This window comes from Cyclopterus lumpus, chromosome 14 (genome assembly GCF_009769545.1).
Source record: "Cyclopterus lumpus isolate fCycLum1 chromosome 14, fCycLum1.pri, whole genome shotgun sequence".
Taxonomy (NCBI): Eukaryota; Metazoa; Chordata; class Actinopteri; order Perciformes; family Cyclopteridae; genus Cyclopterus; species Cyclopterus lumpus.
The window spans coordinates 4,313,803-4,335,565 of record NC_046979.1 but is presented as its reverse complement, the minus strand read 5'-3'; the positions used below and the strand labels follow the sequence as shown (position 1 = coordinate 4,335,565).

The 21,763-nt window shown below is 41.4% G+C and overlaps 1 protein-coding gene across 1 annotated transcript in view; it reads left to right on the top strand.

Annotated features, from left to right (window-relative positions):
* ncam1a (neural cell adhesion molecule 1a) overlaps positions 1-21,441 on the top strand; it is a 215,848-nt gene extending 194,407 nt beyond the window's left edge. Inside the window, exons 18-20 of the mRNA XM_034550863.1 lie at positions 11,916-12,123; positions 13,731-13,844; positions 21,298-21,441. Of these exons, the coding sequence (XP_034406754.1) occupies positions 11,916-12,123; positions 13,731-13,844; positions 21,298-21,418 (443 nt within the window). The 3' untranslated portion in view covers positions 21,419-21,441. The remainder of the gene's footprint in view (positions 1-11,915; positions 12,124-13,730; positions 13,845-21,297) is intronic.
* The last annotated feature ends 322 nt before the right edge of the window (positions 21,442-21,763 follow it).

The following is a 21,763-nucleotide window of genomic DNA, read 5'->3' as shown; positions in this document are numbered from 1 at the left end:
CAAGTAGCTGCTGTTTTTTTTTCTTTTCACTTCAAAATGTGTGGTGAATTAGCTGAGGTATTATTTTTAGCTACAACATCTGCGTTTAATTTTAATTTTACAGCTGGCTTAAAACAGCTGCTCCTTTTTATATATTTATATACACATATATATATATATATATATATATATATATATATATATATATATATATACACACAACTACAAAACACAGCAATTCGCTTTTAGCAGTTTTGACAACACGAGGTCACCCTTCCACCCGTGTCATGGACTTGACCTTCATAACCAGCTTTTGTTTTGGATGTGTGTGGTTTTTGCATTCTCCCTGCCACGACCAGTGGTGTAATGGTAGCTGAAGAAGTGGCCCTACTGGGAACTCTGCCACGCCCCCACTCCTTTTTCTACCAGCCGTCTGACGTACTCAGCAAAAAATCTAGTGGGGGAAGAAAAAAAAAAAGTTTCCTCATTTAGCAAACGCAAAAGAGCAGCCCTTTTGTTCCACCTGTAATATGTGTATCTTTTAGGAGACGACTTGCCTCTCCAATATCGACTCTGTTTACATGCACGCAATATTCCAAATATGACAATATTTCCAAATCACGCAAAAACGCCATATTCTGTTTGGATATTCCGAAGTGGGGCTTATTCCAAAGAGAGCATTTTTCCCATTAAGTTGATATTATTCGTGTTGCAGGAGCGTTCCGTGGACCATTCGGAAGACGTGTCTAAATAGAGGTTTTATGCATTGAACACAAGCCAGCTACGGCCTTCAGTTTGCACAGATGCATGCTCCAAAAAGAAAAAGCCCCCAAAAAGTTCTGGTTTGTTGGAGAAACGCAGCTAATTTTAAACCAGCCTGATCTCCCTCCTTCGAGACGCGATATGACCTTCTTACGGCGCATTAAACGGCGGCGGCGCTTAATGAGTCGGACTTCTTAAAAACGATGCCAATGGAAAGTCAATCAGGATCCCCCGTGACACGCATCCACGTGACTGTGCATGCATGCACGGCCGCATGTACACGTGCCTATTGGTGAAGTACTCCATTTTTTTTTATTTGGCAATGTCTTTTTCTGAAGAAAAAAAAATGAAAGAAAAAAGGCAAACAGCTGAGTATTTTGTGCATGTAAACATAAGCATCGTCTCCTCGAGCATTTACGACTAATTGACAACAGCAAATGTGTTTTGAAGGAAAACATAAAGCCGCCCAGATTAGTTTCATCAGCATAATGAGAAAAACGTTCCCAACGAATGTATCTGCAATGTTGCAAAAATGTAAATTGGAACATAAAATGCGGCTAATACACAGCGCTGTTATTTTGTCTGCCGTCGGTGTGCATTCTCCCTGCTTGAATCTGAGTCAAATCCATATCTCATAACTACTATATTTTTTGCCAATATGACGCTGCTTGCTTTTAGTGAGTTTAATCCAGCATCACTGCACATTTTTTTTTAGGGGGGGGGGGGGGGGGGGGCAAGAGGCCATGCTGTGTCCATAATTTCTTTATTATTGAGCCATTGGGGGGGGGGGAATCAATAAGGCTTTTTGGATTAGTGGCGAGTAACACACACTTGCATTTACTTCACATTTACACCACTGGCCATTTACAAATGACAGATAATGGCCTGGCTTGTGGATGTGTTCTCACATCCAGGTTGTCGTCTATATCGTCTCCTAAACCCTGCCGCATATCTGCACCACGATTTCATTAAAAAAAATATATATATATTTTTGCATGTACTGACCCTTTAACGCCGAGGGGGGTTCGACCGTACCGTCTTTGAAACCGCTTCCTTTCATGTTGTCATTCCCCATGACCTCCATTTGTGTGGCCCTCCACCCTTTGCCATGAAACCATGTGTCGTTTGCCGTGATAGTAACATGCTACGACTTCTTTTTACTTCCTCTAACTTAGACTTCCTTTTTTTTTTTTTTTTTTTTTATAAATCCTACACTCGGTTGAACTTCTGTATTTCTGACCTTATTTTTTCTATCTCTCTCCCTCCTTTCTCTCCCGCTTCCCTCCCTTTTCTCCGTGTCCTCTTCCTGTCTTCATGTGTGATCTTCTTGGACACCTCTGGACCATGACATTGCCATACACACAAATTTTGTTCTCTCTGTTTGTGCTTTTTTTTTTTTTCTTCTTCTGTCACTTGTGCTATAATTATCACTCTTAAAAAAAAAAAAAAAAAAAAAACTGTGTTGTGTGGACATTGTAATACTATATTTGTGAACTGTGGTTGGGTCTATAACATCAGCTACCCTCGGTTGCCGGTGTGTTACCTACAGTCTGGCGGCTCTTCTGCTGTCCATGCTTACCGTGCTCTGGCTCTCATAAACTGATTTTGTTCAAGGAGAACGAGGATAGTCTGAGCCTTTTGAAATATTGGGGCCCAGAATCCTTTGCTTTCTATGCCTTTTTTTTTTTTTTTTTACCCTTGTGCAGTCACACGCAAGGTGAAAAAAAATAATAAAAATATGAAAAGTCAAGACATTGATTTCATGACGTTATTACAGGGTGCTCAGTACTTGCATCATTCTCAAATTTGAGGGGAATTTAGATTCTGTTGATATTTCTTTTGTTTTCATGTTGTATATGAATAGTTTTGGAACGGGGCAACTTTTAGAAGGTGTTTTGTCAACGCGCTACAAGTCGGACTCGGGTGCTCAGTTGGGATACTGTGTAGACGAAGTGTTGCCACTTTGTTCTAGATGTGCGATACGTAACACATTCATAATGCCTTAATGTGATCTTGAGAGGGTTGACGAATAGAATAATTACATTACACTGTTTTGATTATGTGTCTACAAATGTGCTAACCCAGAAATGGCAATCGTAAAGACTTTTATTTTGGAATTTATTGCCTATCAAACAAGACGCATCGTTCCATCGTTATGTCACAAATGACGTAAAAGCATGAACACTGCATGAAAGCTGACACAAGGCATGATCCAGTATTCATTGATGTGCTATGCAGCTGCTTTTGGAGCTCCTCAGTCAAGCATTATGAATGTGTTAACCAGGTGAAGAGTACACATGCTGTGCCTAATTTCAGTTGTTGTTGTTTTTTTGGGTGGTGGGGGGGGGGGATACAAGCTTGAAATGTCCTGTTGTACAAAAATGAGGAAGGATTTAAAAAAAATGTTTTGGGGAAAACAATATATTGGTTATGGTCAGAGTATTGATTTTTCAAGAGACTTTATTAATTTTGGACATTATATTATGAAATACGTTAATTATGTAACCGCCTTGTCAGGAGAGGACAGAAAGAAGGTTGTGCAGAAAAAAACTAATCATGTTTCGTGACAAACGTGTACATACTCGTTTTCTCCAGAAAATACAAGAAATCCCGCTGGATTTTTTTGTTTTTTGTGGTCTTTTTTTTGTTTTTTTACCTGAAAGCAGAGAAATGTCTAAAACGTGCAACAGCTGTTAAACGCTAAAGAAAAAAAAAAATCATTTTAAATGATGTGAAATTATTATATTCTCTGAGACATTTTTGTAACATATCCGTGTATTTCCATGTAACAATTGTAGGGTTGAAATAAATTGTGTTTCTTTTTTCTTTCATGAAAAGTAATGGCTTTCTGAAGCTTTAGTGAAAGACGTGTGACACAGTGCTGACTTTTGCCCTCGATTGTGAATCTGATTTTAGCAATATTTTTCATCTGGAGCTTTCACAAAAAGTGACTGTATTCTTGCATTCAGTGTTGCATTACACCATTCACCACTGTTACACCCAGATGTTGAACGATTATAAGCCTGGCTATAGCCTAAAAGAAGAAGATACAGTATGCATTTTGAACAAAACGATGAACAAATGGTACGTACCGTATAGAGGCTTTGCAATTATACATAAACATATAATACAAAGATAGAACAATCTTTGAATTTTGAGCTGTACTTGTTTTATGTTCTGGAAAACATAATGAAAGAGTGAAAAGGCGTCCAAATGAATTAACAATGACGTTATCAGATACACTTTTAGTGTATAATAAAGACAGGACACTGCTGTCATATTATCATGTTTCAACCTTATGCATGCAAAAATATATATATATATATATATTTGTTTAAGTTGTCTCATCCATTTCAAAACATTCAGAGATCCAGCAGCACGAAAATAGATTTTCATATGCAACTAGCCAAACATTGGGCGATTGGTTTTAGCTAGCTAACGTGATGTAAGCAGGAATTCAACCCGTGTTCAGCAGGACACAACACAGACAGAGTAATTGCTAAAAATGCTTTTGCATCAAATCCCACAAAAATATGTTGCTTGTAACTATTGGTCGACAAAAATCCAGACTGACTGTCTGCAGGAAACAGGAAGCTTACAGCATTCTCCGTTGTTAAAATCCCATGCTTTGTCCACCACTACATTACGTCCCCCCTAATCCCTCCCCATCCTTGTGTTATGTGGCTCAATGGTTTGCTCATTCCGGCTTCGCTGCTGACAAGACCAGAGTCATATTTCCAGAGTCATATTTCTGGCCCAGTCGGGTGCAAAAAATGTTGCATTGTACGTTTCACGCAAAACAACAAATACCATACATTTTGAAATTTTTTGGAGTCATTCAGAGCCTCGTGACGTAGCATGTTAAGCGACTGTAATTGAAAGCTACGTGGTATAATAATGGGTTTATGGGCGGGAGTGATGGAGATGGGCCGGTCAAATAAAAGAAAACGTTGACTTTGCACTAGTTGCTTACGCTCGTTATGTAACGTTGCGTAAGAAAGGACAGTTGCTATTCATTCACGCTAGTTGTGTTGGTTATTTTTTTTACGGTTAACATAAAAACACTTTTTTTTCTCACGTTAACGGTTAACCAATGGTTTCACAACGTTAACCAAGGTGCAGATACAAGGCTGATACGAAAACACATGTTCTGTTGAACTTTCCTTTGCCTGTCGAACATAAACCGGTGTCATTTAGTTCCGTCTTATTGTTGAAGTAGTCGAGCAATACGTTTATACCAATTCAATTTAATGTAACGTCTATTTAATGTAACGTCTATTTAATTTTAAGAGTTACGAGACTCCAAAATGACCGTCAGAGTGTGGGTGACTCGGAGCCGTCTATACCGTTTCCATTTGTTCAAGCCTTTGAACAAATGAGCCCATTAAAATCAACGTGTACACGAAGAGACCAGAATCACCTACGGCCACGACCAACAGCACTTTGATTGCGAGAGAATTAATAAAGCATCGATGCATTTTCAGTAATCGGACAAGGTGTGCACGGTGATTGTTTTGTCTGTCTCGAAAAATGTTAAAAAAAAAACAACAGAGCCTTCATTATGGCGACCATTTGAAAAATGAAGATGATAGAGTGCAGCAGATGGGTTGGGTGTCGATCAGTCGTATCGAACTAAAACGGCTTCAGAACGCTTGGAAGTATTGGTAATTTTTTAAAAAGAGACAAAACGAACGCCACAAACTAGTTTTTTTTTTTACGAAATATTATATTTTTTGATGGCCTTGCCATGCACTCAACTTCCTGCAGCAAAGAGCACTTCAGCTCCAAATAAGCAAATGTTCAAAGGTGTTTCTATCTGATTCGTGATCTCTGAAGGGGGCTTTCTATGGGATGAGGAGAATGTCGCTTGAGGAGCGCCAAAAAAACTTGCTTCAACCCTTTTTAATGCCTGAAGGTAAAATAACATTGATATTTTAGCCTGGATTCCGCCAAACAGTAATAAGGAGACAGGTGGAGAATTCTATTGGCAAAGAGACAAATTTATTTATTTTATTTTTTTGGGAGCTTTTGGTCATCTCTGAAAAAAATGCCCTTCTGGCCTTCCTGCGATCTAAAAATGAGACTCGGTATTCCTTCGAATTTATTATCCCAGGCACTGCTGTTTAATCTCAACCAAGTTCTGTCACAAAGATAATAAGAGCTTACGACACCCTCGAGGTGTTCTTCGTCACTCGTTAGTCCCTCCCGTTGTTCATCAGGGCCTACTGAGTAATGATCGTGCTGATCAGTGCTGAGTGATTTTACATTTCTGCTAATCAGGATCTTCCATCTAAATATGTGCATCAGACGTACTTACGTTGCATATCAACAGAATATTTCTACGCCCGCTGCATACAGACTTGCAGCGACTTCCACAGAGGAGGCGTCCCTCTTTTTGCGTAGCCCGAACATTGTTTTCCTCGCTCTGTGGGCTTCGAGGTGCTAACGAGGCGTTCGCATCGATAGAAATTCAAATTGAATCGGTGTGAGTCGCATAGATTCTGTAATCTTGTCGTTTAATCCTCTTGGTCATGTTCCGCAACTTCGACTTGCACGTTGTTGGCGTCGTCGTTGTTGTGTTTTTTTATTCAAATGGGCATTTTCATATTCTTATTCATTTCATTGCACAGGCAAAAACATAACAAAAGAAATACAAAATAATCATCTACTGTTTAACAATATTGTCACTCTGTATTAAATTGGATACATTATAGATTCCCAATGCTTCCTGCTTTCATCCTCCACTGCATCAAAATTAGTTGTTTTTTTTCAAGCCAATATGCACATCCGTTTGAAATCTTAATTTTAAATGCTGTAGATCCCATTCCTCCACCCACACTGCCGCCTGCATCTGAGGGAAGAGAGATCTCAATCAGTCAGGGGAGGGAGATGGTAGTCGGCAAGCATCCCTGAAGCTCACGTTCTCGGCGGAGCAGCGCCACACTGTGGCGGATGCAAACATGGGAGGCGTTGCAGAAAAAAAGAAAAAAAATACAATCATCTTCATAGTGAAAGCCAGACAATAGTTAGGATTGATTTATATGGTTGGTCTAATTACAACATGTGGGTTCTGTTTACAATTCTTACTTCCAATGTTGACTTGTGATATAGTTGTTAAACCCTTAAAACTCCCTTATTACAGTATGACAGTATCACATCTAGAGGCTATATTTCCCTGCTTCAATGTCTAAACTATGCAAGCTGCATGAACAAATATTTATTTTTCATTAAGTGAAATATTCCAAATCGTGATTTTTTTTTTTTTTTTTGTTGAACTGAGTGGATTCGATGGAATGTGGCAGGAGGTGAATACGCCTTCCCTACTTAAGAGGCTTCATCCGATATTTACACCAGTCCACGAGAGCCCTTCAGGTCATGTGACGGTCCTCATCGCTTTAGAGTACGACTACAATTCTAAAAAAAAAGACCCGTTTATTGCGAGCAGATTTTCAGTATGACGTGTTTTTAAACCTGGGGGGAAAAGTGGCAAAAAACAAAGTACACTCGGAGGAGTCGCGGTGCATACTACTAAAAACGTGCATGATTTGCATGAGTGTGCTGTTGATGCACACGACTGCATTTTTCCACAATGCAATGCAGATAAGAAATGGAGAGCTAATGCTTAAAGCAGTTTGCTGGTGGGGCACGAGGCAGCTCGGGAGTGATTCACAGCTTAATCGTTTCTGTCGGCGCGAGTATCCCGAGTCAAAAACTACAACGATTTCTAGTGTTGGAACCTCAAAGACAACGATGTGACGAACCGTCTTGTCTTCTCTGAGCTTATCGGTATTTCGTCTTCTCCTAGTCTCATTTAGATTTGACCTTGTTGTTATCGGGTGCAGCAATCTATCACCCATAAATGTCGTGGAAAGTTGTTTCATAACCGTTTGCCTTAAATTCAGCCTGACTCATTTAGTGTCTTTTAGAAAACTGATGGATTGTTACGAGACAAACGTGTTTTACAACACGAGTTTGTAAAGAAAGCGCCGGCAAGAAGTTTGAGAAGTTAAATATAAAAGTCTTCGCGCCCCCAGTACCAAGCATTCCAATCGGTAGCTTTTCTATTTAAATGCATCTTCTGGTGCTGTAATGATGTGTAAATTAACTGCCAATATGAAGGTTTTTCATCAACGTACTCGCACAGGAGTCCGACAGATTGTCTATGCTGGACAGTGACCAGTTATTGATTGCTCAGCCATGTGTGGTTTTCAGTGAAATTGAGGCTTATCACATGCAGTTTGTTATCAGCAGTCTACTGTGGGAACCGGCACAGTACTGTACCTGACAAGCCTGTAAAGAGAAATGTTTCTGTCGTGCACCCCTGACACTAAGATTTGTGCTTTCTCCCTCAGCGAGAGCACTCGGGGAGAGAACGCCCCCCCACCCCCTCGGCAATGAATGCATGCCACATGATTTATTGTGCCTGTTAAAATGCAAATGAAGCAATTGGCAGAGGAAGAAAAACAAGTGTTGTCTGCAACACTGTCGTCACCTTTAAGCACACGGGGAGCGGTGGCAACACAGCTATCAGAGAAAATTAAGGAGTGCATACAGTGTATGGCAAAGGAAAGGACGATGGTGACTTTAAAATGGAAATTGTATTTTAAAGCTGAATATGTCCGGTCACATGTCCCGTCCCCGACTTCAAAGACCCGGAGGATTGCGGCCATCATTTGCCCCCCGATTTGTGTCAGTTACTTTAGTTTAACGGTGCGTTCAGGCAGTGCTCGTCAACTCGTAAAGTCTGGAGATTCTAATCAGTCAATGGTAAACGTGTCAAATGAACTGGGCCGATGAAAAATACATTTCCTGTACGTAAATTAACGGAAGCCACGGTTAAAGTTAGTGGCCCGAGTCATGTTCATCACTACATACGGTGTTTAAAAAGAATAGTCATGCGATAAAGAGCCATGTCAAGGCAAAATGATGCTCTTATAATGGCTCAGTCGAGTGTTAACAGTCAAGTTTGGTTTTTAAATGATGAAAGAGTTTAGGCGGTCGCCCCCCAAAATCCCATTTGATTGGATAATGTGTGCGTTTTTTTTTAGAACTTAGAACTTTAAAGATTCATTTCACTGGGTCTTTAAATCATTCTACTGTTGGTTATTCTTGTCATTTTAAAATACACAAGCAACGGTGTAACAACCCACCTTGCTGCGTCACAATCTGGTAGTGAAGGCAGTGCAAAAAAAACTGCTTCCTCTTTCTCTTCTAAGATGAATGTGTCTTAATGTGATCAATCGGCCTCACGAAAGGGCAGCTCGAGACCCCCCCTGGCACATGAATTCATGTTGGACGGTTTGGAGCAAATTCTGTTATATATTGAGAAGTTCAAGGTACACCCCTTGTAGTTTTTTGAAGAATTCATTTTTACAAAGCTGTTTCTATATCTATATCGCGCTGCAGGGATGATGTATTTCTGTCGGCCAGCCTCAGAAGTTAGCGCCACACTAGTTCCCCCCCCCCCAACGGGATTTATCCATTGGATTCTGGATTATTAAAATATAAAATAAGCTCTGTGGCAAACACACGTTCCTTATGATACTTACACGAGTGATGTCATTTAGTGGTCTCACTTGTAAGCAACCGTTTAAGGCCAGGACACTCTTGTAAAGGAGTAAATAAATAAATATAAATTAAGCTTCAATATTCCCGAGTCTGGACTTTTACTGACTTCTTTTGTCGTAGAACAACACTTTCAAATTGCTTTAGGCTTTTGTTATCCACAGACCTCATTGCAGGCATCTAACCAAGAACCCCATGAGAAAAAGGAGTCTAGGGCAAAAATACTAACACATTTCTGGGTTTTAGAAATATGTTTATATATATGTTTTATATGCAGCGTTCAGACCCGCAAAACATATATATTGCATTGAGTCTATTTCCTGCTCCTTATCCCCACCTTCAGGCACGTGGGCATTATCGGTTTACATAGATTCATAGATGTTCCTCAACCTGCAGCGTTCACATTCAGATTGATGAGCCCTTGATCCTTTACAGGCACTGGCAAATTGATAGCCACAATCTTTACTGCCTCAAGCAGAGCCTCCCTAAAAAAAAAATGCGTGAAGGGGCATTTTGCATCCGTTTCTACCTTCACGTCCTTTAGTTGGACAACGTCGAGGTGGCAACTTTTGAAAAGCATTCCACCCACAACTACTCAAAGGGCTGAAAAGGCACCCGGCAGCACAATGTGGGTAAGTTGAAGAGATTCAACTTCATGCAAATCTCCTTTTGAAGCACATGGAGCAACAACCTGGAGACAACCAATCACATTTAAACTCCCCTCGGGAAACAGAAATGTTTTTTTATCTTTTATTCCACTCTTATATAACGTACATGGGCCTCCGGAATAAGAATAAAAAGAATGTGTTGAAAACCACTCGCATCAATAATGCACAGTGAGTCAGTAAGTAAGCATTGTACCTCAAATGTTGTTTTGTTTTTTTCCTATTTGAAGCATTGTGGTAAGTAGCTTGTGTTCTATCCTCATAAAGTGAAAGTCTGGCTGCATGTTGTGTATTTTTAGACGGTTCAATCTCTTGTCGTGACTGAACCGTGAATAATTCTCGTCAAAACTTTGAGAGGTCAAAGAAACATTGCATGCATTCTCTGTTTTTTTTTCCTCAAAGAAGTCTTGAGCTTTTTCTGCTAAAATGCACTTGTGGGTTGCATGCAAAGATGGAAATTTGGCTAGCATTTAATAGCCCAGGTTTGTTCATCAAATGCCAAGAAAACAAACGATGGGAGAGGAGCTAGTCGAAAGCCGTTGTTGAAATGCAAAGCCTCGAAGCCTGAGCCAGCCTTGGACCTACGTCCTCCGTCCCGTCTAGAACCTGCACGGGCATTTGTGTATGTGGAATAATCTGACAGAGGAAATAACCCTCAAGGTGGAATTATAAATATGTTGACAGCTTGCGTATGTTGAGATAAACAGCTGCTCAGATAACCCTTTTTAACTTTCACGTTCCCTCAGAGAGTTTTGAAGCAGCTGTAAAAAAAAAAAAAACGATTCAGCTAGGTTCCTCTCTTTGTAAGGTGGCCTCTGACCCACATCAGCGATATTATCTTTAAAGAATATTTAGTTACGTTTTTTTTTTCTTTGATATATTCTTTGCAAATAGATTGTTATTACCATGTACGTCTACTCTAGTGGCCTGCTTCTGAACCTCTAGGCTAAGAACATCGAGGCTTCCAAGAATGCCTCTGTAATTGTGACGCAATGTATCCCAATAAGAAAGGTAGTAGGCCGGTATGTCAGAACTGAAGATGCATTTTGATCAAAGGCCAAAAACATTCTGAAAATGATGTGTAATCTATGGATTATAATATGTAGTATTTGCACTGCATTTACACCGTGTTGATGTAAGATCACTGAACCTGAGAAACCTCAAGGTTGAGATATGTATGTCCAACATAAAAGTCTTCCATTACCTTGACAGGGACTCAGACATCTTTACAATGAAGCAGGCTTTTAATGCTTGTTTTCAATACGCTGCATGATTAATAGCTCAATTAATTGCACGTTATCTTTGAAAAGCCTCTGACAAAATGTGTGCAAACTGTCAAAACAACTACTGGATGGATTGCCGTGAAATTTGGTACAGATATTCATATTTGTCATCCACTGAGACATTGAACGCCTCAAAGGATATCAGACTATTGTGAAGGTGACACAGAAGCCCTGTGATGCACAAAACAATCAACATTGAAGGGTTAAAAAGGTAGTGTAATATTAAATTTGTTTGATTTATAGTACACCACCACCCAACTACATTTCTTCCCTGGAAGTTTCTCCGATTGTGTGTGAAATTGAACACCTCAAGTGTGTCGGCCATGATGATTTCCAAAAGTAAATATCAAGTAGCTCTGAGGAAAGGGATGGTTTTTTAATATCCTTTCACTGTGTTAATTTCCTGATTTGTCTCCAACTTCTCCCCGAAAGAACGACACACTCGAGGTTGTGACAACTGACACCTGAAGCCGTGTATTAAAAGCTTGACTGCATTCCTCATCATCTCTCTCTCTCCCTCTCCCTCTCTCTCTCTCTTTCTAACTTTCTTTCTATCCCCTCTCCCTCATGTTGAACCCTTTCCTCTCCCCTAACTCCTCTTCTCCTCCTCTTTTTTTCCTGCCTGTTTTTGCTTGTGTGTCCCCTTGTCCTTGTCCTTCAGATGCCGTGGAAGGTGGCTCAGGCTTGGGCACCGGAGCGATCGTGGGCATCCTCATTGTTGTCTTCTTCCTGCTGTTGGTGGGCGTGGATGTCACCTGCTACTTCCTCAACAAGTGTGGACTCCTCATGTGCATCGCTGTGAACTTCTGTGGGAAGGCCGGACCGGGTGCTAAGAGCAAGGACCTTGAGGAGGGCCAGGCTGCATTCACGTAAGTGAACGTCGTGTTGTGACGGATCATTTTCTATTGTCTTATTTAAAGCTAGACTGATCGGTGTTCAATGTATACGTGGATCATGTGACTGTTTAGTGTAGAAGGATGTTCCCTTCACTTCTATGGAGTTTTTTCGCATCTTTCAGCTCATAGTTTTGGCAGCTTTTATTAAAAGATATAGCGACTTGGTGGAGACCAAAGCAGAACTCAAAACAGACTCAATTTTAAACTTAAATTCTTCGGGTGGACTCAAACATGCACCAACATGAATTATAATGTTGGTCTGTTTGAGCTGGACAAGGAAACAGACAATCGTTTATTAACAGGTTCGTCATAAAAACTCTACGCGAGAATGTCAAAAGTGTTTACAGCTGGTGTCGTTGCTCCCAAGTTGCCAAATAAATAGATTCAATTAAATGTGGCTTTGAAGGAACAGACTGATATGAGAAGAGTGACGTCAGTTCCATCTAAATGCATTCAGGAACCCAAAGTACCAAACTTAATTCCCGATGCCGCTAACAAACGCTTAGTCACCAGCTAGCGCTAGCTAGCTAGCATGGTTGGGGCGGTGCATGTGTAATTCATGTTAACTGTGATAGTAATTGGGATAATGTTGGCAATAGAGAAGCAGGCTTGAAACTAAGTGTGCCACTAAATGGGAGAACAAAATGAATAGCCGACTCTTAAAGTGTCTTTCGATACAACAAAAACGAGGTGGCTGTTTATAATAACTGCGCGCTATGAAGCATTATATAATACTTCATTTATAAAAGTGTGGAACAATGCTTTATAAATAATGAATTAAGTGTTTACTCATACTTAACTAATGCGTCATAGCATGCAGTTATTATAAAGTGTTACCTATTGTGATTATATTAATAGTGCAGGGATGCTTTGATCCATGCCAATTGATATTCCATCTTCAAAAGTGTTAAAATGAACAGCTTGGAATTGTCATAATGTTGAATTAGTCTTAAAAAAATAAATGTGTTTAACAGACACCTTTTGTAAACATTAAATCGTGTCATAATTAATGTATTCCATGTTTTCCTTTGTTTAATCAAAATTCAGTCCAATATTTTGACTCAATATGTCTCTCGCTGCACCAGCTGTGAACTTCAACAATAAATAGATATTTCAACTAAATGGCTCACATTAAATATGTACAGAGCTGATATTTGGCACCTCAGATCTGAAGATGTCACTGACAGCGAGAAAACACTTTAAAGCTCGGCACAATCGGAGAGCAGCGCGAGGATGACAGACAAGCTCCCGGGGGAAGCCTACAATCAGAGCCGGCAGGTGGAGGACGATCAAATGGGGGAATAAAAAGAGTGTGTGTGTGTGTGTGTTACAGCTTCAAGGTCGATGCTGGGCTTTTTTGCATGTTTTAGCCCCGTTGTTTCTGATCACCAGGCTTTCCCTTGAAGTAGACTCTCCTGTTGCACGTGTAACATGTGCTACAGAGGTAGATTGTGTCACTGTGTGCGTGGGACGCCAGCGGTTGCGTGTCTGACGGCTCTTCTGGGACCTGTCGGTGTTTAACATATTAATAGGAAACACAGTGATTGTGTCAGTTCGCTAACTTGCCCGTCTGACAACAGGAAAGATGAGTCTAAGGAGCCGATTGTTGAGGTGAGAACGGAGGAAGAACCAACCCCGAACCAAGGAGGGGGTCCCACTGAGCCCAACGAGACCACGCCCTTGACAGGACCTGAGTGAGTATGGAACGGGACCACCTCCCCAGTCTAGGGGGTGTCCTGGACTTTGGTCTATCTGCATGGTTTCTTCATAGGGAGGTGAATCAAATCTTTGTGTTACAATCATTGTCGCCAGGCCCAAACTAGATTTATATATTGCTCAAGTGTAAAGACCATCGGGTCGTACTGCCACGATGTAATTCATTCGTATTGATGCCCCTTTTGCACACTCTCCATATGACATGGGTGCACAATTATACTGTAAAGTACAAGACTATTAGTCACAAATTTAGGCCAGATCAAGCCCCCCCCCCGGTGTCTGTATGCGTGACCACTCAATCATAACAGCCAGGCGTATGGGCTGAATTTTGACAAAGAAATATTAATATTCTCACTCTATCTTGGGAAAATGTTTTCCCTGACGAAGGACTTCCCCAATGCAGACACCCAATGTGTGAATGAGTAATCAAACAAGCGACTAGTCCAATGAACCCATTCAGACCAACAGCTTTGTTCCTTTTTTTGGAAAAAACCATATACGCATCCTACTTCCAAAACTCCCACATCCTTTCTGTAGTGTACTGTTGTATTATTTATTATTTTTTACCCCTCCACAAATACTTTGTTGCTAACATTTTGGATTGTGTAGATTTCTTTTGCTGCACAGTAGCACTCACTCTGCCTTGTTTTATGCCCTGACCTGCACTCTCTCTCCGCCTTGCCCCCTTTTATTTCTCTCGCTGTCCTTCTTCTTTCTTTACCTCACTTTTCTTGTGGCTCTATGTGTTCACTCCTCCCTCTTCTTCCTTGTTTTGTCTTGCCCCCCCTCCCCACCGAACAGGCCCGCTGCTGCAGACACCACCTCCACGGTGGTAAACTTGCTCCCCTCCACCGCCACTAACTCAGTTCCTGAGAGCTTTAGCACGGCGCAGAGCAGTCCTGCTAGTGAGAGCACCGCGCTAACCATCAGCGCCTCCAGCCCGACCAAAGCCGCCCCTGCCAGGGCCTCCCCCAAAAACAGCCCTGCTGCCCAGTCCAGTCCGCTTAATGCTAACACCCAACCTGAGGTCGGGCCCCTGGTCGACCTGAGCGACACCCCAAAAGCTCTCCCCTCGTCCAACCCAGCACCCCCTGTCTCAGAGCCAGTCAGCCAGCGTGACACAGTCAAAGCCCCTGACAGCACCCAGAATAAGGACTTACAAGTAGATGGCCCGGTCAAGGATGCGCCCAATGCCCTGTGCGCAGACTCGACCACACCAGCCCACAATGAGTATGAACACTTCACTACCCCCATTCCTCACCTTGTCACCTCCGCTCTGGTAGCATCCCTGTAGCCCGCAAGTGTGTCATTTTTTTTTAAAGGAAAAGTTCACCCTCAAATGCATGACTCATGTTTGCGCCTGCCAGGAGCAGAAGGCAACTTCTATGTGATTATTTCCCCAAAAAAGTCAAAATGTTTGAAGGATTTTTTTATTATATTTCAGCATTTAAATAATTATGAATATTTAGGCATAAGCAAGACAAAGTTTGGGACACCCCTGGTGAAAAGGTTAAAAGAAGGACATATTATTGGCATGAAACTTTTTTGAAAATGTTTAAATATGAGGCACCTATTTATACATTTTGTATACATTTCCAGAACAACATTCTTAACCTTGAATATATGGATTATTGTTTAATTGCATTGACTTATTAGTCAAAGGTTTTTACAGAGGGGGCATCTCAGAAAATGTCTATAGCTCTATAAAACATCTATTTCTGACATGCTTTTAGTAATTAAGTGTTCTTTAAATTAGGCTACAGATGATATTTGAACCGTTCACTCAGTCAAAAACCCTTCAGAATATAGATAGGAATGAAACGGGAAAGTTTGATGTTTCAAAGAAAAGGAGATATTTGGCTCAGAGTATGAGAAGTAAAAAGCTAATTTAGAGAAAATAGCCTTTTAATTGTATTGTACAATTCTATACATATTGCAAGACACTACAGGTGAATAGGATCAACTTTAATTAATGGAAATCTCCATGGAAGATGCCCAGTTGATTACTTTCTTTAGTATTCAGGAGAAATCCACAGAACAAAAAACCGGGGGCTGAGAGCCTGAAGCAATCTTGTACTGTGGCTGAGTTCAGGAGATGTTTTCATCTTGATGACACAGGGAAGGAACTGTGTGCAAAAAGTAATGTTACGCTAAAAATAACAACAAAATGTGCAGCCTCTCAGATTGTCATCACGGCTTCTGAGCACTGCTGCTTTTCCGTAGATTTGTGGCCTCGGCATCAGTATTAGAGATACCGACGTCTCGGCCAACAACAGCCTCGTTATATACCTGACTGCAGCCAGAAATCATGTTACAGTTTGTACACATGCCTCAGTTTTCAAACGCTGTATGCCTAGCCAGTGACGCGGTGCATTCACCTTTTATTGAAGGTCTTTTCAGGTGAAAATTTGGAAACGCCAAACACAGTTTTTTTGCTTGTATGGTTGATGGTTATGAACATTTAAGGGTGGACTTTTCCTTTTTAAGAATGCCAGATGTTGTCCTGACGTGTAGGCCTGTCTTCATTTCAACTCCACCCTCCACATGTGTGTTTGCTCACCTATACGGAGTCAACTTCTCTCCTGCCATACAGCTTCACCCACATTATCTCTGTGATTATTCGGCTGGTCGCTTTTTTTTCTTAACACGCCTTGTTCTCACTCCAGGTCTTCAGCTATGCTAACCATGAGTCGATGATGTTAGCGCCACAGGTTTTTCAATTTTATAAAAAGGAACGTTTTAGAAACCTCTAACCTCACTTTGTTTTAAAACTCTTAAACACGGAGTTCCAAACTGAAATTCAGATGCAATAATGTACACACAGGTATAAGACACTCCTAGTATTCTATTTCTATTTCATTTACTTCTCTGCGTCGAGTCAACAACGGTCCACGCTCTGGTTTTAGCAAGAAATAAATAGACAATTTTGATCATTCAGTATTGGTGAGACAACACTGGCAGTGAAGAACCATAATGTGTTTACTGTACGTGGTTATAGGGCCTGTAAGTCTTTGTTGTATTTCAGCGTAAGAAGACAAGAAGCAGGGTTTGGACAAACGTCCATTGTGACAGGAATTTCAGAAGAAAATAATTTGGACCTGTGGAAATACCGTAACCTCAAAATATAGTGGTTCAGATAATCTGGTTTAACTCTTACTTAACTGTAGTTATACTGTTTATAGTAGCTTTAATGACTATGATATCATCATAAATTCTTCAAATCTTAACACTCATCCTTGCAGCATGTTTGCATTGTGCACTTGCTGTTTGATTTGACGGCTAATTGTAAGAAGACTATTATCTTCTATTTTAACGCCTTTACACAGTGTTTTTTGTGCAGTTCATTTGCACGTGTGTATATATATATATATATATATATGTGTATTAATACTCCTTTCGATCTTGACAGTATATGACAATATGACAGATTACCAGGCACGATTCTGGGTCTATAGAATCCCCCCCAAAAAAAGTGTTGCAACTGCCGCAAATTAGCATTGCTACATGTGTGAATAGTATTGATACAAAATATATATAAGATATATACGAAACTGTGGGAATTTAGCATGTTCCTGATGTTAATCTATCATGTCCCCAGTGTATAAATGCCTCGTAAGTGAATGCCAGTTATGAAGTGAACCGCAGCCATATACAGTATGTCTACAAAATATGTAGCTAGCGGAGTTTCGGTTGTCCCAGCTGGAGTGAACTGCAGCCATATATCTCTACAAAAATGATGTAGCTAGCGGAGTTTCGGTTGTCTCAGCTGGAGTGAACTGCAGCCATATATCTCTACAAAAATTATGTAGCTAGCGGAGTTTCGGTTATCCCAGCTGGAGTGAACTGCAGCCATATATCTCTACAAAAATATGTAGCTAGCGGAGTTTCGGTTGTCCCAGCTGGAGTGAACTGCAGCCAAATATCTCTACTAAATATGTAGCTAGCGGAGTTTCGGTTGTCCCAGCTGGAGTGAACTGCAGCCATATATCTCTACAAAAATATGTAGCTAGCGGAGTTTCGGTTGTCCCGGTGAAGACAAAAAAAAGTCCCGCTGCACAACAAAGTGAGAAATTATTGTTTAAGAGTAACGTAAACATCTTTGCGTGGGGAACTCCACCGAAGCCCTTTTTCTCTCACGTAGCGGCGGTACACCAGATTAGCTCGTTCAAGTAAATTCAATACCTGTCACAAAATGACCTCCAGGCAGTGTCCTCTTCATTTTTTTGCGGCGCCAATTAAAATGAATCTTCTTCTGTTTTAATCCCCGCAGAAAGAAAAGCCCTCGTTTCAGCGCCGCTATGAAAGGGTTACGTAGGGAGGTTTTTTTTGCCCCCAGGGTTTTTTTTTTATTCCTGGCATCCTGTGAGGACGTTAAGATATAGCCACGGGATGAATTACAGAGGCTTACTGACAATCACTCCTCACTCCCCTCCTTCATCTTCCACTTTGCCCACTCCCACGGCCAGAGGAAGATGTCAGTGGTGAAGTATGGGGAGTTGAGAGCTCGTTGGAAACATGGCTCCTGTCAGCTCAACAATCACCTGATAAAACTTAACTTGTCATTGGAGGGATTTTTCTTCATAACTCTTCATAACGCTCCCCCGCTGATCTATGTGGCGATCCTTCTCCAACCCGTGGAATGTCTTGGCAGGCTTCTTGTAGGGAAAGCGAGTAGAGAAACGTCTCCCCTAGAACATTTCCACAGGCTACACGACACATTAAAAACAATTCAAATGCAGCTTTAAATCAGTTAGTGTAGCTTCGAATTTCTCTTGATTTATGTAAGCGCCTCTTTTCTTTCGTTATTTCGAGAGAACCAAATCCTGGATTGTTCTAAAACGGTGCTCGAAGTAATAAAGTAACGTATCATTTATCTCTGTGATGATGCCCGTTGACGTGAATGACTTAGTTAATAGATGCTGCAGTTTAAAGGTCAGACATTGCAGCAAGGTGATAGAAGATGGATTCTCAGTATGTTGGATAAAATAAACAACAAATGGGGATTACTAGCAGAATAAAAAGACGTTAATAGTAAAAAAAAAAAAAAAACGATATACTCCCATGCCGATGTGCACACTTTTAACACTACATGATGAAAGTCTCGCACAATGGCCTCCAACAGCAGTGTAAGAAATGCTTCCACTGGGAGGAAATGTCGCAATTATTTAGTTTGTAAAGTAGTAAAAGGGGGCAACAACATCACGTGAAGTGTGTGTGTGTGTGTGTGTAGCACACTGAACAAAGCCGCCCGCCCACATTGAATGCGCATAGCGTCGATTATGTTTGCAGCCAGAGACAAAGGCGGATGCTGGGACGTAGTTTCACTTAACCAAAGGAACAGCCATATGTTCCCTGCCTACACGTTTCACTGTGCCGCCGGTAAAACGGTCTCTTTTTGCTAAAAGCAGGTAAACAACGATAGAGGAAGCACATGAATGACATTTGCCTTCGGGGCTTTCTGCCAGAAAGTGTTTATTCAATGATCTTCTTTTTTTTTTCAGACCCAAGCAGGTTTGTTTGCCTCAACCTTCGGAGATTTCTGGCAGAAAGCCCTGAAGGCAAACTTTTGCCAAGTGCATTGGATAAGAAACTTCTACTTATCAGGCACTCCCTGGTGGCAAAAACTGTGCAGCACGTTCCCAAGCATCAATACTGCAGCCTGAAACATATCAACATTAGTACTTAAGTTTTGAATAAAAGTAATTCTGACAACGCATTTGTATAGTGCTTCAAAAGGTACCGAAAGGCACTTTACATGGTAAAAACAGACCCAGGAAAAGCAAAAAAGAATACAAACAAAGCATATGACATTATAACGGTACAACACAAAACAAGCATTAACTAGCATCACAGGTTAAAACCAGATTTAAAGATTTAATTTCTTTTATCTTTCTATGGTTTCACATTGGGTATTGAGGTAAAAAGTAATGGAAAAGTAATCCAGTTACTTAAATATTCTAATTGCCGTTGACATCAGAATTAATTGGTTTTGCTAGCTCTTCTTGGATTAGAGGCAAATGTTTTGGCGTCACAATTATCAAAACAAGACGAACATACAGGCTCCCCCGTGTGGCTCAAATGTGTACTGCAGGAATATACTGTATGTTGAATATAAGACTGGGAGAAACCCCAATAAACCGATCTCACTCAAACACTGCCGCGTGGCCAGTGCCCCCCCTCTAGCGTTAGCTCTCAACTCATCAGTACGGATTGTCATCATACGTTTGTAAAGTGCATAGTGTCCTTTCAAAATAAACTTAACAGGAAGTTAGGTCTAGGCAACACTAACACGCTTGGTTAGGTTTAGGATACAATCAAGGTCGACGACTCGCGTGGCCACCGAGTGACGAACGACTCGCAACGAGACGAGCAAATCGCGGGACTATAGCGACACAAAGGAGTCATGTGACTGACGTAACGATGCTAATGGATCAAGTGGCTAACCTGGCGAAAATAAACCACTTTTAGTTTTGCACCGGGGGCCACGGACACCAGTCTCCCGCTTGAAAGTCCTGTGTTTGTTTCAGGCTTTCGAATGTTAGTTGGAAAAACCCGGCGCACCAAACTCTTACATTGAGGTTGGCGCTAACAATGCGCCCTCAACCGTGGGCCCAGAACCCGGTCGTTGTGAACGACTGCTCAAGGAGATGCCGGCAGAGTCGCAAGCTTTATTTTTGTATGGACAAATAGCAGATGATTTAAAGTGACATCGGGAGATGAGGAAAAATGTCCCGTGGCTCCGACTTTGCCGAGTCCGAAACGGGGAGCACGAATACGTGTCGGCGGGAAAAAAGGGGAAAGCGTATTGATTTTAAATTGCTATTTGAGGAGCCCGGCACAGAAGAAGAGACGACCGCGTCTGACGCGGCGGCGACGTCACCACAAATGCTTTGCCACACGGGGGGGGGGGGGGGGGGGGGGGGAATGTTCCACTTAAGCAAAGTAGTGGCTTTAAAGTCTCTTTCGATTGTGTCTCGGTTCGGCCCAGACGGCGTGTAATCCTCTTTGTGTATTGTTAGTGTGCGTTGTAGGTTATGCCTCCAGTCTTTTCATCCCTACGTGCATTGTGCCTACTGTACTGGCCTCGGCTCATTCCACATCAGCGTGCATTGTTCCTTGAAAATAGCTGTGACATCCATGTACTCTTATTTGATGTCTGGCTAGGATAGCGAGCTTGATCCTATTATGTGTGAAATGCATTCAGTTCCAGAAGGGAAAACAAATTCCCTCAAAGCATCTTGCATGTCCCCCCCCCCCTTTTTTTCTTTCTCCTCTTTCTTTGAAAAATGACACAAAAGGCAAGCTCAGAGCAGACAGTTTAGCTTTGAGAGAGAGAGAGAGAGATACTTGGTGATTCGCTGTTAACAGTCTCCCCTCTCTTCTTTTTTTTCCTTTCTTTTCTCTCTCGCTCCCGTCCTTCGTCGCCCACAGTGGCAAGACTGCGAAGGATGGGAGCACGAAAGGCGAGACGGAGGTGAAGAACGCCGCGGCCGAGGTGAAGACGGTTCCCAACGAGGCGCCCCAGACCAACGGCAACGAGAGTAAAGCGTAATCTCCTCGCCCGAGAGCAGCGGAAGAAGAAGAAGAAGAAGAAGAAGAGGAGGGAGGGTGGTGGTTTTTAAGGTTAAATGGCGGAGGGGAGGGGGTGGGCAGGGGGTCACATTCACTGAAAGCCTCAATGCAATGTCACACGGCACCACCCCATCGCATCAGATAAAAAAGATTTTAAAAAAAGCAACAAAAAAAAAGATTTAAAAAAAAAAAAAAAAAGATTCATGGGTCTCTTTCTACAGTGTCTTCTGACCAGGAAAATGTAAAGACCTCCTTCACATGCCTTAGTCTCTATTGCGTCAGTTTCTATTTGCTTATTTGTCACAGAAGAAGAAGAAAAAAGCAG